General features: G+C 48.5%; 1 protein-coding gene across 4 annotated transcripts in view; it reads left to right on the top strand.

Moving 5' to 3' along the window:
- Positions 1-17,727, top strand: part of nup98 (nucleoporin 98 and 96 precursor) — a 125,528-nt gene that overhangs the window by 70,904 nt on the left and 36,897 nt on the right. For all 4 annotated transcript variants that reach the window (XM_072477517.1, XM_072477518.1, XM_072477519.1 and 1 more), the window contains 5 exons: positions 6,546-6,723; positions 10,274-10,423; positions 11,784-11,960; positions 14,280-14,415; positions 16,450-16,876. In XM_072477517.1, coding sequence (XP_072333618.1) covers positions 6,546-6,723; positions 10,274-10,423; positions 11,784-11,960; positions 14,280-14,415; positions 16,450-16,876 — 1,068 coding nt within the window. The remainder of the gene's footprint in view (positions 1-6,545; positions 6,724-10,273; positions 10,424-11,783; positions 11,961-14,279; positions 14,416-16,449; positions 16,877-17,727) is intronic.

Raw genomic sequence — 17,727 nt, 5'->3', positions numbered from 1 at the left:
CCCCTGTTCTCACTGATCTATATCATTCCCCTCTCACCCTGTACTCACTGATCTACATCATTCCCCTATCACCCTGTACTCACTGATCTACATCATTCCCCTATCACTCCCTGTACTCACTGATCTACATCATTCCCCTATCACCCTGTACTCACTGATCTACATCATTCCCCTATCACCCTGTACTCACTGATCTACATCATTCCCCTATCACCCTGTACTCACTGATCTACATCATTCCCCTATCGCCCTGTACTCACTGATCTACATCATTCCCCTATCACTCCCTGTACTCACTGATCTACATCATTCCCCTATCGCCCCCTGTACTCACTGATCTACATCATTTCCCTATCACCCTGTACTCACTGATCTACATCATTTCCCCTATCACCCTGTACTCACTGATCTACATCATTCCCCTATCACCCTGTACTCACTGATCTACATCATTCCCCTATCGCCCTGTACTCACTGATCTACATCATTCCCCTATCACCCCCTGTTCTCACTGATCTACATCATTCCCCTATCACCCTGTACTCACTGATCTACATCATTCCCCTATCACCCCCTGTACTCACTGATCTCCATCATTCCCCTATCATCCCCTGTACTCACTGATCTCCATCATTCCCCTATCACGCCCTGTACTCACTGATCTACATCATTCCCCTATCACGCCCTGTACTCACTGATCTACATCATTCCCCTATCACCCTGTACTCACTGATCTACATCATTCCCCTATCACCCTGTACTCACTGATCTACATCATTCCCCTATCGCCCTGTACTCACTGATCTACATCATTCCCCTGTCACCCCCTGTACTCACTGATCTACATCATTCCCCTATCACCCCCTGTACTCACTGATCTACATCATTCCCCTATCACCCCCTGTACTCACTGATCTACATCATTCCCCTCTCGCCCTGTACTCACTGATCTACATCATTCCCCTCTCACCCTGTACTCACTGATCTACATCATTCCCCTATCACCCCCTGTACTCACTGATCTCCATCATTCCCCTATCATCCCCTGTTCTCACTGATCTATATCATTCCCCTCTCACCCTGTACTCACTGATCTACATCATTCCCCTATCACCCTGTACTCACTGATCTACATCATTCCCCTATCACCCCCTGTACTCACTGATCTACATCATTCCCCTATCACCCTGTACTCACTGATCTACATCATTCCCCTATCACCCTGTACTCACTGATCTACATCATTCCCCTATCACCCTGTACTCACTGATCTACATCATTTCCCCTATCACCCTGTACTCACTGATCTACATCATTCCCCTATCACCCTGTACTCACTGATCTACATCATTCCCCTAGCACCCTGTACTCACTGATCTACATCATTTCCCCTATCACCCTGTACTCACTGATCTACATCATTCCCCTATCACCCTGTACTCACTGATCTACATCATTCCCCTATCACCCTGTACTCACTGATCTACATCATTTCCCCTATCACCCTGTACTCACTGATCTACATCATTCCCCTCTCACCCTGTACTCACTGATCTACATCATTCCCCTATCACCCTGTACTCACTGATCTACATCATTCCCCTATCACCCTGTACTCACTGATCTACATCATTCCCCTATCATCCCCTGTACTCACTGATCTACATCATTCCCCTCTCACCCTGTACTCACTGATCTACATCATTCCCCTATCACCCTGTACTCACTGATCTACATCATTCCCCTATCACCCCCTGTACTCACTGATCTACATCATTCCCCTATCACCCTGTACTCACTGATCTACATCATTCCCCTATCACCCTGTACTCACTGATCTACATCATTCCCCTATCACTCCCTGTACTCACTGATCTACATCATTCCCCTATCACGCCCTGTACTCACTGATCTACATCATTCCCCTATCACCCTGTACTCACTGATCTACATCATTCCCCTATCACCCTGTACTCGCTGATCTACATCATTCCCCTATCACCCTCTGTACTCACTGATCTACATCATTCCCCTATCACCCTGTACTCACTGATCTACATCATTCCCCTATCACCCCCTGTACTCACTGATCTACATCATTCCCCTATCACCCCCTGTACTCACTGATCTACATCATTTCCCCTCTCACCCTGTACTCACTGATCTACATCATTCCCCTATCACCCTGTACTCACTGATCTACATCATTCCCCATCACCCTGTACTCACTGATCTACATCATTCCCCTATCACCCCCTGTACTCACTGATCTACATCATTCCCCTATCACCCCCTGTACTCACTGATCTACATCATTCCCCTATCACCCCCTGTACTCACTGATCTACATCATTCCCCATCACCCTGTACTCACTGATCTACATCATTCCCCTCTCACCCTGTACTCACTGATCTACATCATTCCCCTATCACCCCCTGTACTCACTGATCTACATCATTCCCCTATCACTCCCTGTACTCACTGATCTACATCATTCCCCTATCACCCCCTGTACTCACTGATCTACATCATTCCCCTATCACCCTGTACTCACTGATCTACATCATTCCCCTATCACCCCCTGTCCTCGCTGATCTACATCATTCCCCTATCACCCTGTACTCACTGATCTACATCATTCCCCGATCACTCCCTGTACTCACTGATCTTCATCATTTCCCCTATCACCCTGTACTCACTGATCTACATCATTCCCCTATCACCCTGTACTCACTGATCTACATCATTCCCCTATCACCCTGTACTCACTGATCTACATCATTCCCCTATCACCCTGTACTCACTGATCTACATCATTCCCCTATCATCCCCTGTCCTCGCTGATCTACATCATTCCCCTATCACCCTGTACTCACTGATCTACATCATTCCCCTCTCACCCTGTACTCACTGATCTACATCATTCCCCTATCATCCCCTGTAGTCACTGATCTACATCATTCCCCTATCACCCTGTACTCACTGATCTACATCATTCCCCTATCACCCTGTACTCACTGATCTACATCATTCCCCTATCACCCTGTACTCACTGATCTACATCATTCCCCTATCACCCTGTACTCACTGATCTACATCATTCCCCTATCATCCCCTGTCCTCGCTGATCTACATCATTCCCCTATCACCCTGTACTCACTGATCTACATCATTCCCCTATCATCCCCTGTAGTCACTGATCTACATCATTCCCCTATCACCCCCTGTACTCACTGATCTACATCATTCCCCTATCATCCCCTGTCCTCGCTGATCTACATCATTCCCCTATCACCCTGTACTCACTGATCTACATCATTCCCCTATCATCCCCTGTACTCACTGATCTACATCATTCCCCTATCACTCTGTACTCCCTGATCTCCATCATTCCCCTATCCCCTGTTGTGAATCTATGGAATTCCTTGCCCAGTGAAGCATTAGAGGCTCCTTCATTAAATGTTTTTAAGATAAAGATAGATAGTTTTTTGAAGAATTAAGGGATATGGTGTTCGGGCCGGAAAGTGGAGCTGAGTCCACAAAAGATCAGCCATGATCTCATTGAATGGCGGAGCAGGCTCGAGGGGCCAGGTGGCCGACTCCTGCTCCTAGTTCTTATTCCGCTGTCACCCTCTACTCACTGATCCACATCATTCCCCTATCACCCTCTACTCACTGATCCACATCATTCCCCTATCACCCTGTACTCACTGATCAACATCATTCCCCTATCACCCTGTACTCACTGATCAACATCATTCCCCTATCACCCTGTACTCACTGATCTACATCATTCCCCTATCACCCTGTACTCACTGATCTACATCATTCCCCTATCACCCCCTGTACTCACTGATCTCCATCATTCCCCTATCACCCTGTACTCACTGATCTACATCATTCCCCTATCACCCTGTACTCACTGATCTACATCATTCCCCTATCATCCCCTGTACTCACTGATCTACATCATTCCCCTCTCACCCTGTACTCACTGATCTACATCATTCCCCTATCACCCTGTACTCACTGATCTACATCATTCCCCTATCACCCTGTACTCACTGATCTACATCATTCCCCTATCACTCCCTGTACTCACTGATCTACATCATTCCCCTATCACTCTGTACTCCCTGATCTCCATCATTCCCCTATCCCCTGTTGTGAATCTATGGAATTCCTTGCCCAGTGAAGCATTAGAGGCTCCTTCATTAAATGTTTTTAAGATAAAGATAGATAGTTTTTTGAAGAATTAAGGGATATGGTGTTCGGGCCGGAAAGTGGAGCTGAGTCCACAAAAGATCAGCCATGATCTCATTGAATGGCGGAGCAGGCTCGAGGGGCCAGGTGGCCTACTCCTGCTCCTAGTTCTTATTCCGCTGTCACCCTCTACTCACTGATCCACATCATTCCCCTATCACCCTGTACTCACTGATCAACATCATTCCCCTATCACCCTGTACTCACTGATCTACATCATTCCCCTATCCCCCTGTACTCACTGATCTACATCATTCCCCTATCCCCCTGTACTTACTGATCTACATCATTCCCCTATCATCCCCTGTACTCACTGATCTACATCATTCCCCTATCACCCTGTACTCACTGATCTATGTCATTCCCCTATCACCCCCTGTACTCACTGATGTACATCATTCCCCTATCACCCCCTGTACTCACTGATCTCCATCATTCCCCTATCACCCCCTGTACTCACTGATCTCCATCATTCCCCTATCAACCTGTAGTCACTGATCTATATCATTCCCCTATCACCCCCTGTACTCGCTGATATACATCATTCCCCTATCACCCTGTACTTGCTGACCTAATCCCATTATATGACTGTGCCATAATCCTGTTTTATAATGCTCCTGGGGGCTGGGCCTTGGGGCATTTTGATATGTTAACGGTGCAATCTAAGTGCAAGTTATTTCATTGGAGTGCTGCCTTGTTACTGCACCAAGCAGTGCAAGGAACCTCTTGGTGCTAACCCCCTCATCCGCAATTAGAATTCCCCTCTCCATTCGTTGAACCTTTCCTCATCAATGTTCTTTTCCAGTCAAATTCTCTTGAATGTTCTCTGCTCCCTTCTCATGGTTCTAGTCCTCTTTCTATCGTGGGATGTGCGCCGCCACATGCAACACTAATAGCTATGGCCAAACCGCAGCATTTCTATGCCGTGTTCCGTGCCATGGTATTTAAATATTCAACTTTGTTCGTGTGATCTCTGCAGTGCATTCGGTTAGTACAGCTCCATCACCAACACCTTGATGGGGGTTATTACTTAAGAGCTTCAGTTTCCTCGTCTGGCACGTTGAGGTACAATAATACCTTGGGGGCTGGTTTAGCACAGTGGGCTAAATACCTGGCTTGCAGTGCAGAACAATGCCAGCAGCGCAGGTTCAATTCCCGTACCAGCCTCCCCGAACAGGCGGCGGAATGTGGCGACTAGGGGCTTTTCACAGTAACTTCATTGAAGCCTACTTGTGACAATGAGCGATGATGATTATTATTATTATTATTTTTTTTAAAAATTATTATTATTATTATCATAGAGAACAGGAGGTGACTTGGCCCATTGTGCCAGTGCTGGCTCTTTGGAAGAGTTATCCACATAGTTCATTCGCCAACCTTTTCCAAATCACCCTCGCCACTTCTAACATTCATCCAGTTCTATTTTTTTGAAGTTGCTTTTTGAATCTCCAATCGCACTGCCCCCTCGGACAGTGCATTCCAGCGTGTAACAAATGAATCAAATGAAATGAAAATCGCTTATTGTCACAAGTAGGCTTCAATGAAGTTACTGTGAAAAGCCCCTAGTCGCCACATTCCGGCACCTGGTCGGGGAGGCCGGTACGGGAATTGAACCCGCGCTGCTGGCCTTGTTCTGCTTTACAAGCCAGCTGTTTAGCCCACTGTGCAAAACTTGACGTGAAAACAAAATCCTCATTGCTTTGTTGTGTTGCTCGTTCCCTTAAATTGTCCTCTGGTTCCCAACAATCCTGCCAGCAGAAACCGCGGAGGAAAGACTGTCAAAACCCTTCGTAATTCTGAACACCTATAATCTCACCCACAACCTTCTCTGTCCTGAGAAGAACAATACCAACTTCTGAAGTACCCCATATAACTGAGGACCCAGGTCCTTGGTACCATTCCAGTAAATCTCCTCCACAAGTGATAGCTTCAGTTAGGGGTGCAGTTCCCTGGGCACCAGTCGCCAAATAGCCCATTCTTTGTGTGAAATGTTCAATCTTCATTGCTACACTTCAAAAGTAGTGTGTTGGCTGTGAAGCACTTTGAAGCATCCAGTGATTCTGCAGAAGGCTTTATAAATGCAACACTTTCTGTAAGTGGACATTGTTATCTCGAGCTGCACCCTGAGTTTGCATTGAGATTGGGCAAGAGTTGCATGATGGCAATCAGGGACAGAAATTCACGCTGTTAGCTCCTCTCTCCTCCCTCCTCTCCTCCCTCCCCTCCCCCCCTCTCTCTCTCCCATCTCTTTGCCCCCACCCTCTCCCCTTGCTCTGAAAAGGCGAGCTGAAGTAACCTTAGATGGAGTCTGGCCGACTGATAAGACCACTCGCTGCCTGATCAAGTCACCCGAGCGCCTCATGGAGATGGGTTTCGAAGAGAGGCTGGAGAGTTCATCACGGAAGCAGGGCGCCCGCTTTCTGGAATACAGGTCTGAGACCGGCTCCTGGGTATTTGAGGTAAGGACTGACCTCTTTGTATTCCATCCTCTGCTGTTCCTTCACCTCTGTCTACTTGTGAGAAAGCATCGGTGGGTCTCAAGCCACTGTTTTTGTGCATTGTACTGAATCTGCCTGGTTTGAATGCTGGCTCCCAGTTTAACCAAGGCTGCGGACTGTGTTTTGGTTCTGCACCTGCCTGCTCCGCTCTTTCTCCCCGCACCAGCGTACTCTGCTTTGTTCCACTTTTGTCCCTTTCTCCCATCTCACTGCCTGTTGCCGAGTGGCACTACCTGGATGGTACAGTGAATCCTGCGTACACAAAAGCATACTGGGACTCAAACAGCTTGCAGGGTAAAATATACAAGAGGTACGCTGAAACAAATTACAAAGCCTTCAATGCACCGGGTAACTTCTATAACTGGAAATGTGGAACACAACCCATTGCAAAGTGCTTGACCTCAAACGTCAGTCTGGGTCACTGATGTTTCACCCCACACGGTTCACCTTGTTTCTGCTTGTCTGCTCCCAAAATCACGCGTACGAGTTGCGAGCGATCAGTGTGAGGCAGCCATAGGTTTGGTGAAATGGAGAACTCTTCACCATCCACAGCGGACGGGACAGAACTCTGTGTCTGTGATTGAATGGAGGACACCATCTCCGACTAACAGGACGATCCTTTAAAACAGAGATGAGGAGGAATTTCTTCCGCCAGAGGGTGGTGAATCTGTGGAACGCTTTGCCGCAGAAGGCTGTGGAGGCCAAATCGCTGAGTGTCTTTAAGACAGAGGTAGATAGGTTCTTGATTAACAAGGGGTCAGGGTTATGGGGAGAAGGCAGGAGAATGAGGATGAGAAAAATATCAGCCATGATTGAATGGCGGAGCAGACTCGATGGGCAGAGTGGCCTAATTCTGCTCCTATGTCTTCTGGTCTAATGTTCACACAGCCTGATTTCTGGTAGAGGGGCTTCTCTGGTGCAGTGGAAGCTGATTAAAGGACTCCCTATTCCACAGTACATCCAATACCATTTTGAAAACCAGAGACTGCAAAGAGAGCTGATAGCAGTCCCCAAAGTGTTTAATCCACGGGTTTCACTGCTTGGCCCTTGCCTATTGTTTTAACAAGGCACTGCGCCCGGCTGTACTAACAACAAAGTGCAGCTTGTGCAACGTTCTGCCTCCTTTCTTCTGAGAGATTTGTCCTGCATGCTTGTTCCCATCCTGTTCCCACTGTCTCCTCTACTCCTGTCTCCATCTCTCTACCCCCTCCCTGCCCCTCTTCTGAGCCAAGTGCTGACCAAAGTGAAGCTGCACATGAGCCAGTGTAGGTTAATGTGTGATGTCCAGACCGTGTGATATTGCCATTGATTGACTGTGCCTTCACCTATAGCTGAAGAGGCACAGGAGAACGGGAACAATCTGAGTCTTTCTCCTTTCCAGAGGGTCTCCATTATACAAAAAGGATTGGGTCATTGTTCAGAAGGTTGTGGGTTCAGTGCTTTGAGATCATTATCCAGGCTGCCGGCACTGAGCGAGTGCTGCGCAGTTGGAGGTGTTATTTTACACTAGATTAGACTAAGGTCATATCTGCTCTCTGGTGGAGAATAATAATCTTTATTGTCACCAGTAGGTTTACATTAATTCATAGAATTTACAGTGCAGAAGGAGGCCATTCGGCCCATCGAGTCTGCACCGGCTCTTTGAAAGAGCACCCTACCCAAGCCCACATCTCCACCCTATCCCAATAACCCAGTAACCCCACCCAACACTAAGGGTAATTTTGGACACTTTAAGGGCAATTTATCATGGCCAATCCACCTAACCTGCACATCTTTGGACTGTGGGAGGAAACCGGAGCACCCGGAGGAAACCCACGCACACACGGGGAGAACGTGCAGACTCTACACAAACAGTGACCCAATACATCCAATACCATTTTGAAAACCAGAGACTGCAAAGAGAGCTGATAGCAGTCCCCAAAGTGTTTAATCCACGGGTTTCACTGCTTGGCCCTTGCCTATTGTTTTAACAAGGCACTGCGCCCGGCTGTACTAACAACAAAGTGCAGCTTGTGCAACGTTCTGCCAGCAGTACTGGGGAAAACCAAGAGGAAGGGGGGTGATGGATGTGTGTGGAGGGGGACGAGCGAAAAAGAGAGAGAGACACACTGGGGAAGAGAAACAGACAGACCGAGCAAGGGAGGGGAAGAGAGAAAGAGGGAGAAAGTGAGAAAAGAGGCGAGGGGGTGGGGGGAAGGAGAGATTGGGAGGGGAAGAGAAACAGATAGAGCGGAGGGGGAGAGAGAGAGAGAGACAGGGAGGGGATGAGGGAGACAGAGAGGGAGTAGAAGAGAGAGAAAGCAATGTTTTCCATTTGATTAGATTAGTCTGAACTACATTTACAGATTAAGAAAGGGTGCCATTTGTTGTCTTGAAGTCTATCAACTTCTAATTGGAATTCAGTCTGCAAGGGGTTTTGCAAACGCAGCTTTACCAAGGCAATGGGACACACGCACACACACTCACTATGACGAGATGTAATGGAATGAAACATGGGGCTGGATTCTCCCAGCCCGGGGCGGGGCCGGAGAGTCCCCGGGGACGTGCCGCCCCGACCCGGCACGCGATTCTCCGCGGAGCTCCGTTTGGAACGGTGCAGGCCGCCGTACGCGGCTGGGCCGCCGATTCCCGGTCCGGGATGGGCTGAGCGGCCGCTCAAAAAAGGCAGAGTCCCACCGGCGCTGTCCACGTCTGGTCGCAGCCGGCGGGAACTCTGCGCGCAGGGTCTGGGGGTGGGGGGGACTTAAAAAAAAGTGACCCAAGCCGAGAATCTAACCTGGGACCCTGGAACTGTGAAGCAATTGTGCTAACCACAATGCTACCGTGCTGCCCTTAACACTGCAATTAAGTTACTGTGAAAATCCCCTAATCGTCACATTCCGGCGCCTGTTCAGGTACACAGAGGGAGAATTCAGAATTTCCAAATTACCTAACAGCACGTCTTTCGTGACTTGTGGGAGGAAACCCACGCAGACACTGGGAGAACGTGCAGACCCCGCATAGACAGTGACCCAAGCCGGGAATCGAATCTGGGACCCTGGAGCTGTGAGGCCATAGTGCTAACCACTGTGCCACCGTGCTGCCCCAGTGGTTGTGGAAGCTCCAACAACCACTGTTGAGAAGTACAGACTGTTCTCCTGTCTTCAACCAATATTTATCTCTCAACTACTATCAATAAAACAGGCTATCTAATCAGTATCTCATTTATACACCACGTCTGTGCGCGTGCTCTTGCTTTGGGCATATTCCACTGTTTGCTGCATTTGAATGGTGACTGTGCTTCCAAAAGTACATGATTGGATGTGAAATGCTTTGGGTTGTTCTGAGGTTGTGAAAGGCCAGATGGAAATGTAATTCTGTTTTAGCATCACAATTAGCTGAAGCCTCCAGTGGCTGCACGGCTCTTACGTAATGTCGAAGACAATGGTAGGACATTCCCTTCCTTGCAAAACAACTTGCTAAAAGCAGCTACTTGGAGCTAATCTTTTAATTCCTGCATTCCCTATTCCAGGTGACACATTTCTCCAAGTACGGGCTGCAGGATTCGGATGAGGAGGACAGCGAGCTGCCTTCAAAGGCTGAAACAAAGAAGATGAAAACGGTGGCTCTTCCTACTGAGCAGGCAGGACCTGTCTGCAAGCCGCCCACCCAGCTCATGGAGGTAACGCCATAACAAACTCTACAGCTGGTCTACATGCACCTGCTTCCCAATGTGGACACCCGACGGTCAAACTGCCAGCCTCCCCCATTCAATTATTCCTTGCCGATTTTTATCTCTACCCCATTGAGGTACCTTTATACAGCATGGACTGTGAAATTCAGATCCATGTTGGATGCTGCAGTCTTGCTGATCTAATTCTCCCAGGCCCAGGACCCCAACAGAAAGGTCCAGCATATGAAAACCAATGCTTCAGCCTTCCTGCTGTGTCAGCCATCACTCGGTTAGCGCACTCGCCTCGTCAGAAGGTTATAATAATCTTTATTAGTGTCACAATTAAGCTTATATTAACACTGTAATGAAGTTACTGTGAATATCCCCTAGTCGCCACATTCCGGCGCCTGTTCGGGTACACGGAGGGAGAATTCAATGTCCAATTCACCTAACAGCACGTCTTTCGGGACTTGTGGGAGGAAACCAGAGCACCCGGAGGAAACCCACGCAGACACTGGGAGAACGTGCAGACTCCGCACAGACAGTGACCCAAGCCGGGAATCAAACCTGGGACCCTGGCGCTGTGAAGCAACAGTGCTAACCACTTTGCGGGGTTGTGAGTTCAAGTCCCACTTCAGAGACTTGAGCACCTAATTCAGGCTGACTTGGCACACATAGGCACAGTGGTTAGCACTGCCACCTCCCAGCACCAGGGATCCGGGTTCAATTCCGGCCTTGGGCGACTGTCTGCGGAGTCTGCACTTTCTCCCCGTGTCTGCGTGGGTTTTCTCCTGGTGCTCCGGTTTCCCCTCACAATCCAAATATATGCAGGTTAGGTGGGTTAAATTGCCCTTAGTGTCCAAGAATGTGTAGGTTTGGTGGGGTTGCGGGAATACGGTGGGAAAGTGGGCTTTTGTAGGGTGCTCTTTCAGAAGGTCGGTGCAGGCTCGATGAACCCAATGGCCTCCTGACTGATCGCTGACACCCGCGTGCTGTGCTGAGAGAGTCAGACTGAGGCTCCGTCTGCCCTTTCAGGTGGATGTAAATGGTCTCTGGGCACTGCTTTGAAGCAGAGCCAGAGGAGGTCTTCCTGGTCTTTGTCCCATATTTATCCATTACCCAACATTACTGAAAACACTGCTCTAGTTGTGAATGCTCTAGAAATGCGAAGGGCACTCACAGAAAAGTGAACAATTCCATTATATTTTTTTAATGGGAATTTAATTCACTTGCTCTTTCCTTCCTCAATCTTCGGGCTCAGGCGCGGGATAATGTAATTGTTTCTCCTTGGTTTAAATTTGCTGATATGAGCCTGAGCTCTGATCCACGGCTGCTTTTAGTCGTCTAACGGAGCCTGACTTTTCCCTAGAAAACTCTGATGCAGCACATGGGGCGTGTGGCCGAGCTCGACAGCGACATGGCTGACATCACACAGGAGCCGGTGCCAGACAGTTTCTTGGACGAAGACATCACAGAGGAACAGGACCCGGTGTCGGCATCCAGCAACATTGCGTCCAGCCTGGGCATCAACCCCCACGCTCTTCAGGTAATGAGCTATCTGTGAGTGACACAGTGTGACTGCTGTGGTGGTACCTCTGGTGTTGGGGGCGCAGTGCATACCGTGTGAACAAGCAGCAGGAGAAGATCATTCAACCTCTTGAGCCTGCTCCATCATTGAGTAAAATCATTGCAGATCTGGTAGTAACCTCAAATCCGCATCCTGCCTCACACCCCCCCACCCCCGGATAACCTATCACCCTCATTGCTTACCAAGAATCTATCCACCTCTGCCTTAAAAATATTCAAAGATTCTGCTTCTACCGTCTTCAGGAAGCGGAGTACCTCTGCATCCTCCTCACAGCTCACCCTCCCACCCAGCTTTGTGTCATCTGCAAATTTGGAAATAGCCACATCTTACTCTGCTAAACCCTAGCGGATGTAGTCCAATCTTTCCTCGCTGGACAAACCGCCCATTCCAGGTATTACTCTGGTAAACCTTCATTGAACTGCTTCCAATGCTTTTGCAGCCTTCCTTAAATAAGGAGACCGATACTGTACACCGTTCTCCAGATGTGGTCTCACCAATGCCTTGCACAACGGAAGCAGAACCTCCGTACTGTTGTATTCAGTTCCCTTCGCAGTAAATGGTAACATATTGGATTTCCGAATTAATTGCAGTACCTGCATTCTAGCCTTTTGCGATTCATGCGCTAGGACACCCAGATCCCTCTGCATCTCCGAGCTCTGCAATCTCTCACCATTTAGATAATAAGCTTCTCCTTTATTCTGAGGAGTCGTGAACGGTGCTGAATATTGTGCCATCATCTGTAATCATCCCCACTTAATAATAATAATAATTTTTATTGTCACGAGTATGCTTACATTAACACTGCAATGAAGTTTCTGTGAAAATCCCCTGGTCGCCACATTCCGGCGCCTGTTCGGGTACACGGAGAATTCAGAATGTCCAATTCCCATAACAGCGCGTCCTTCGGGACTTGTGGGAGGAAACCCACGCAGTCACGGGGAGAACGTGCAGACTCCGCACAGGCAGTGACCCAAGCCGGGAATCGAACCTGGGACCCTGGAGCTGTGAAGCAACAATGCTAACCACTGTGATACCATCACTTTGACCTTCTGATGGAAGGGAGGTCATTGATGAAGCAACTGAAGCTGGTTGGGCCTATGACACTACTTTCTCAAATACCTTCTGGAAATCTAAGGACAGTACATCCACCGGCTCCCCTTTATCCAGAACACGTGACTCATTCAAAACATTCCAATAAATTGGTGAAACGTGATTTCCCTTTCACAAAACCATGTTACCTTGAGGTTATCAAAGTGTCTGCTGTAGCTGTTTTAGAAATAGCTTCTAACAGATTTTAACCTAACGAGCCTATAGTTTCCAGCTTTTTGTCTCCCTCCCTTTTTGAATAATGAAATTACATTTGCTATCTTCGGATCTAATGGAACCTTCCCAAATTGAGGGAGTTTTAGAATGTGTCTATGGTTCAGATGGAAGCAAATAGGAGCTGAACCTTGGATCTCATCTATTATCCAGCTTTCAGAATTCTGCTTCCAGAGTGGTATAGACCGACCGAGAACACTAAGTTGTGGCTTTATCTGCCTTCATGTTGGCTTTCTCAGCTGGCCTTTGTGACGGTCACCGAATCGTTTAACAAAGCCATTTCTTTTTTCAACCACAACAGAAAACGCTGGAAAATCTCAGAAGATCGGAGAGCATCTGTAGAGAGAGGACCGCTCTGATCAAGGGTCTGGAAACGTTAGCTCTGTTGTCTCTCCACGGATGTTGTCAGACCTGCTGTTTTCCTCCCAGTATTTTCTGTTCTGGTTTCAAATTCCAGCATCTACAGAAACCTGCTTTTATTTTAGCCATTTCTTTTTGTTTTGCTTTGGAGATGTGGGTGTTTCTGGCAAGGCCAGCATTTCATGGCCATCCCTTATTGCACGGAGACGGTGACGGTGAGCCTTTTTGTTTTAATTCAATTAAGTAATTTAGTCACTTCAAAGGGCAGCTAAGTGTCAGCCATTTGGTGTTGAACTGAAGTTGTATGCAGCCCCAGACCAGTTAAGGACCAACAGTTTCCCTCGAGGAAGGAAGAAAGGAAAGTAGCGTGAGCTACTTGGAGTTTGATGCCAATCTGATAACTTCATGGTCATGTTTATTGATCCCAGCTTTTTATAAAAGTTCAACATCTCAGACTGCCTGGTGTGATTTTACCCACATTTTCTGGATTGCGAGTTCACGCTGCCACCATACTTCTTGCAACTTCAGTGAAGTTATTGAACTTGTGATCAGAAACTTAAGATGCAAGCCTGTTTTCTGTGCTCTCTGCTCCTCCAGGTGATGAAGGCATCTCTGTTTAGCGAAGATGAGGAAATGGATGGAATGCACGATCAGCGTTATGTACAGCGCCCAGCTGAAGAGCATTGCGAGAGGCTGTTACCACGGCAAACCACGCAAAGATCAAGGGGCTTGGGTAAATGTTGTTTTAAGACGGGGACAGTTGAGCAGAGATGACGGCACAGACTGACAACAGTGCCTGCCTGGCATTCTCACACGAGCTCGGCAGAAATGCGGCTCAAAGGACGAGACCGTTTAAAGGCAGCTTTACTCTGTACCTAACCCCGTGCTGTACCTGTCCTGGGAGTGTTTGATGGGGACAGTGTAGAGGGAGCTTTCCTCTGTATCTAACCCCGTGCTGTACCTGTCCTGGGAGTGTTTGATGGGGACAGTGCAGAGGGAGCTTTACTCTGTATCTAACCCTGTGCTGTACCTGTCCTGGGAGTGTTTGATGGGGACAGTGTAGAGGGAGCTTTACTCTGTATCTAACCCCGTGCTGTACCTGTCCTGGGAGTGTTTGATGGGGACAGTGTAGAGGGAGCTTTACTCTGTATCTAACCCCGTGCTGTACCTGTCCTGGGAGTGTTTGATGGGGACGGTGTAGAGGGAGCTTTACTCTGTATCTAACCCCGTGCTGTACCTGTCCTGGGAGTGTTTGATGGGGACAGTGTAGAGGGAGCTTTACTCTGTATCTAACCCCGTGCTGTACCTGTCCTGGGAGTGTTTGATGGGGACTGTGTAGAAGGAGCTTCACTCTGTATCTAATCCCGTGCTGTACCTGTCCTGGGAGTGTTTGATGGGGACAGTGTAGAAGGAGCTTTACTCTGTATCTAACCCCGTGCTGTACCTGTCCTGGGAGTGTTTGATGGGGACAGTGTAGAGGGAGCTTTACTCTGTATCTAACCCCGTGCTGTACCTGTCCTGGGAGTGTTTGATGGGGACGGTGTAGAGGGAGCTTTACTCTGTGTCTAACCCCATGCTGTACCTGTCCTGGGAGTGTTTGATGGGGACAGTGTAGAGGGAGCTTTACTCTGTATCTAACCCTGTGCTGTACCTGTCCTGGGAGTGTTTGATGGGAACATTGTAGAGGGTGCTTTACTCTGTATCTAACCCCGTGCTGTACCTGTCCTGGGAGTGTTTGATGGGGACAGTGTAGAGGGAGCTTTCCTCTGTATCTAACCCCGTGCTGTACCTGTCCTGGGAGTGTTTGATGGGAACATTGTAGAGGGTGCTTTACTCTGTATCTAACCCCGTGCTGTACCTGTCCTGGGAGTGTTTGATGGGGACAGTGTAGAGGGAGCTTTACTCTGTATCTAACCCCGTGCTGTACCTGTCCTGGGTGTGTTTGATGGGGACGGTGTAGAGGGAGCTTTACTCTGTATCTAACCCCATGCTGTACCTGTCCTGGGAGTGTTTGATGGGAACATTGTAGAGGGAGCTTTACTCTGTATCTAACCCCGTGCTGTACCTGTCCTGGGAGTGTTTGATGGGGACAGTGTAGAGGGAGCTTTGCTTTGTATCTAACCCCGTGCTGTACCTGTCCTGGGAGTGTTTGATGGGGACAGTGTAGAGGGAGCTTTGCTTTGTATCTAACCCCGTGCTGTACCTGTCCTGGGAGTGTTTGATGGGGACAGTGTAGAGGGAGCTTTACTCTGTATCTAACTCAGTGCTGTACCTGTCCTGGGAGTGTTTGATGGGGACAGTGTAGAGGGAGCTTTACTCTGTATCTAACCCCGTGCTGTACCTGTCCTGGGAGTGTTTGATGGGGACAGTGTAGAGGGAGCTTTACTCTGTATCTAACTCAGTGCTGTACCTGTCCTGGGAGTGTTTGATGGGGACAGTGTAGAGGGAGCTTTACTCTGTATCTAACCCCGTGCTGTACCTGTCCTGGGAGTGCTTGATGGGGACAGAGTAAAGAGAGAATTACTTTGGTACAATTTGATACTTTCTGCAGACCCATAGACATGACATGGGGTTAGATACAGTTCAATTATCACAACAGTGTACCAAATTTCATGTTATTGAATTGAATTTCCTGACTTGGTATAATGCGTATCTTTGGTTGTTGGGACCTACATTGTAGCCATTACCATTCTGTTTCTGCCACTCCCTCTGTAAGGTGATTGTAAGACCGGATATTTCACTTACCCTCTCATTGAATTTGTTTCAGGTGGAGGCCTGTTTAATTGCAGTTTCGCCAAATCACTTCTGCCTGGCAGCGAGCAGCAGGATTCGGCGGGTTTTCGATCTTCCGCCAGCGTGGAGGCTCTCCGCTCACCCTTGCTTCACTCTTGGCCAGTTGCAGGCCAGCTGCCCTCCACATTTGCCATATCCAGCCAGCACCCCGAGGTGCAGCTGAAGACGGTGGGAATTCGCCGACAGCAGAGGCTGGTGCCAATGGAGCAGTCGGTTACCAACGGCAAAGGGAAGCTGCTGATGGACATGGCCCTTTTCGCTGGCCGTTCGTTCCGGGTGGGCTGGGCACCCAATTGCACACTCTGTCACAGTGGGAAGCAGCTGAGCTCTGTGGCAGTGGACGATCCTGATCCGTGCAGTGTGGAGTACAACTTCTTTCCAAAACCAGCAAAGATCAAACAGTACGTAATGGAAATTGCAGGGATTTTGAGTGTGGTTTTACAGTGTCAATATTCATTTGAACTTGGGTACTCAGCCAGACAATTAATGGGGTTGTTGCCTCCAGCTCTCATAGAATTATGCTCATTCAATTCTCTTCTCGTGCTCAATTCATTTTTTTCCCCCCAATTAAGGGGCAATTTAGCGCGGCCAATCCACCTACCCTGCACATCTTTGGGTTGTGGGGGTGAAACCCACGCAAACACGGGGAGAATGTGCAAACTCCACACGGACAGTGACCCAGAGCCGGGATCGAACCTGGGACCTCAGCGCCGTGGGGCAGCGGGGCTAAACACTGCGCCACCCTGCTGCCCCTGTGCTCATTCAATTCTGCCCTTTCTGCTCACTTCCCACCCACCACCACCCACCATTGGAAACTTGAATTCTCTCCCCAAATGTTCCTTTAAGATGCTTCTTAAAACCAAGCTTTCAGCCACCTGATGTAGCTCGATTATTTTGTATTACTGTGTTGGAGACGTGAGATGTTGATTGTTGTGGTGTCTGGCCAAACCTGTCAGGAGGTTCACTGGATTGATTCCAGAGATGAGGGGTGTGTCGTATGAAGAGAGATTGAACAGTTCAGGCCTAGAGTTTAGAAGAATGAGGAGAGATCAAATTGAGGTATATAAGATGATAAAAGGCATGGATAAAGTTGGAGCTAATGCTTCCTCTTGTGGGGCAATTGAGAACAGACAGTGACCCAAGCCGGGAATCGAACCTGGGACCCTGGAGCTGTGACGCAACTGTGCTAATCACTATGCTACCGTGCTGCCCATTAGGCAGAATGGGCTAATTCTGCTCCTATATTTTATGG

The sequence above is a fragment of the Scyliorhinus torazame genome, chromosome 15 (assembly GCF_047496885.1).
Source record: "Scyliorhinus torazame isolate Kashiwa2021f chromosome 15, sScyTor2.1, whole genome shotgun sequence".
NCBI lineage: Eukaryota > Metazoa > Chordata > Chondrichthyes > Carcharhiniformes > Scyliorhinidae > Scyliorhinus > Scyliorhinus torazame.
This window is presented reverse-complemented; position numbering and strand designations above follow the sequence as displayed.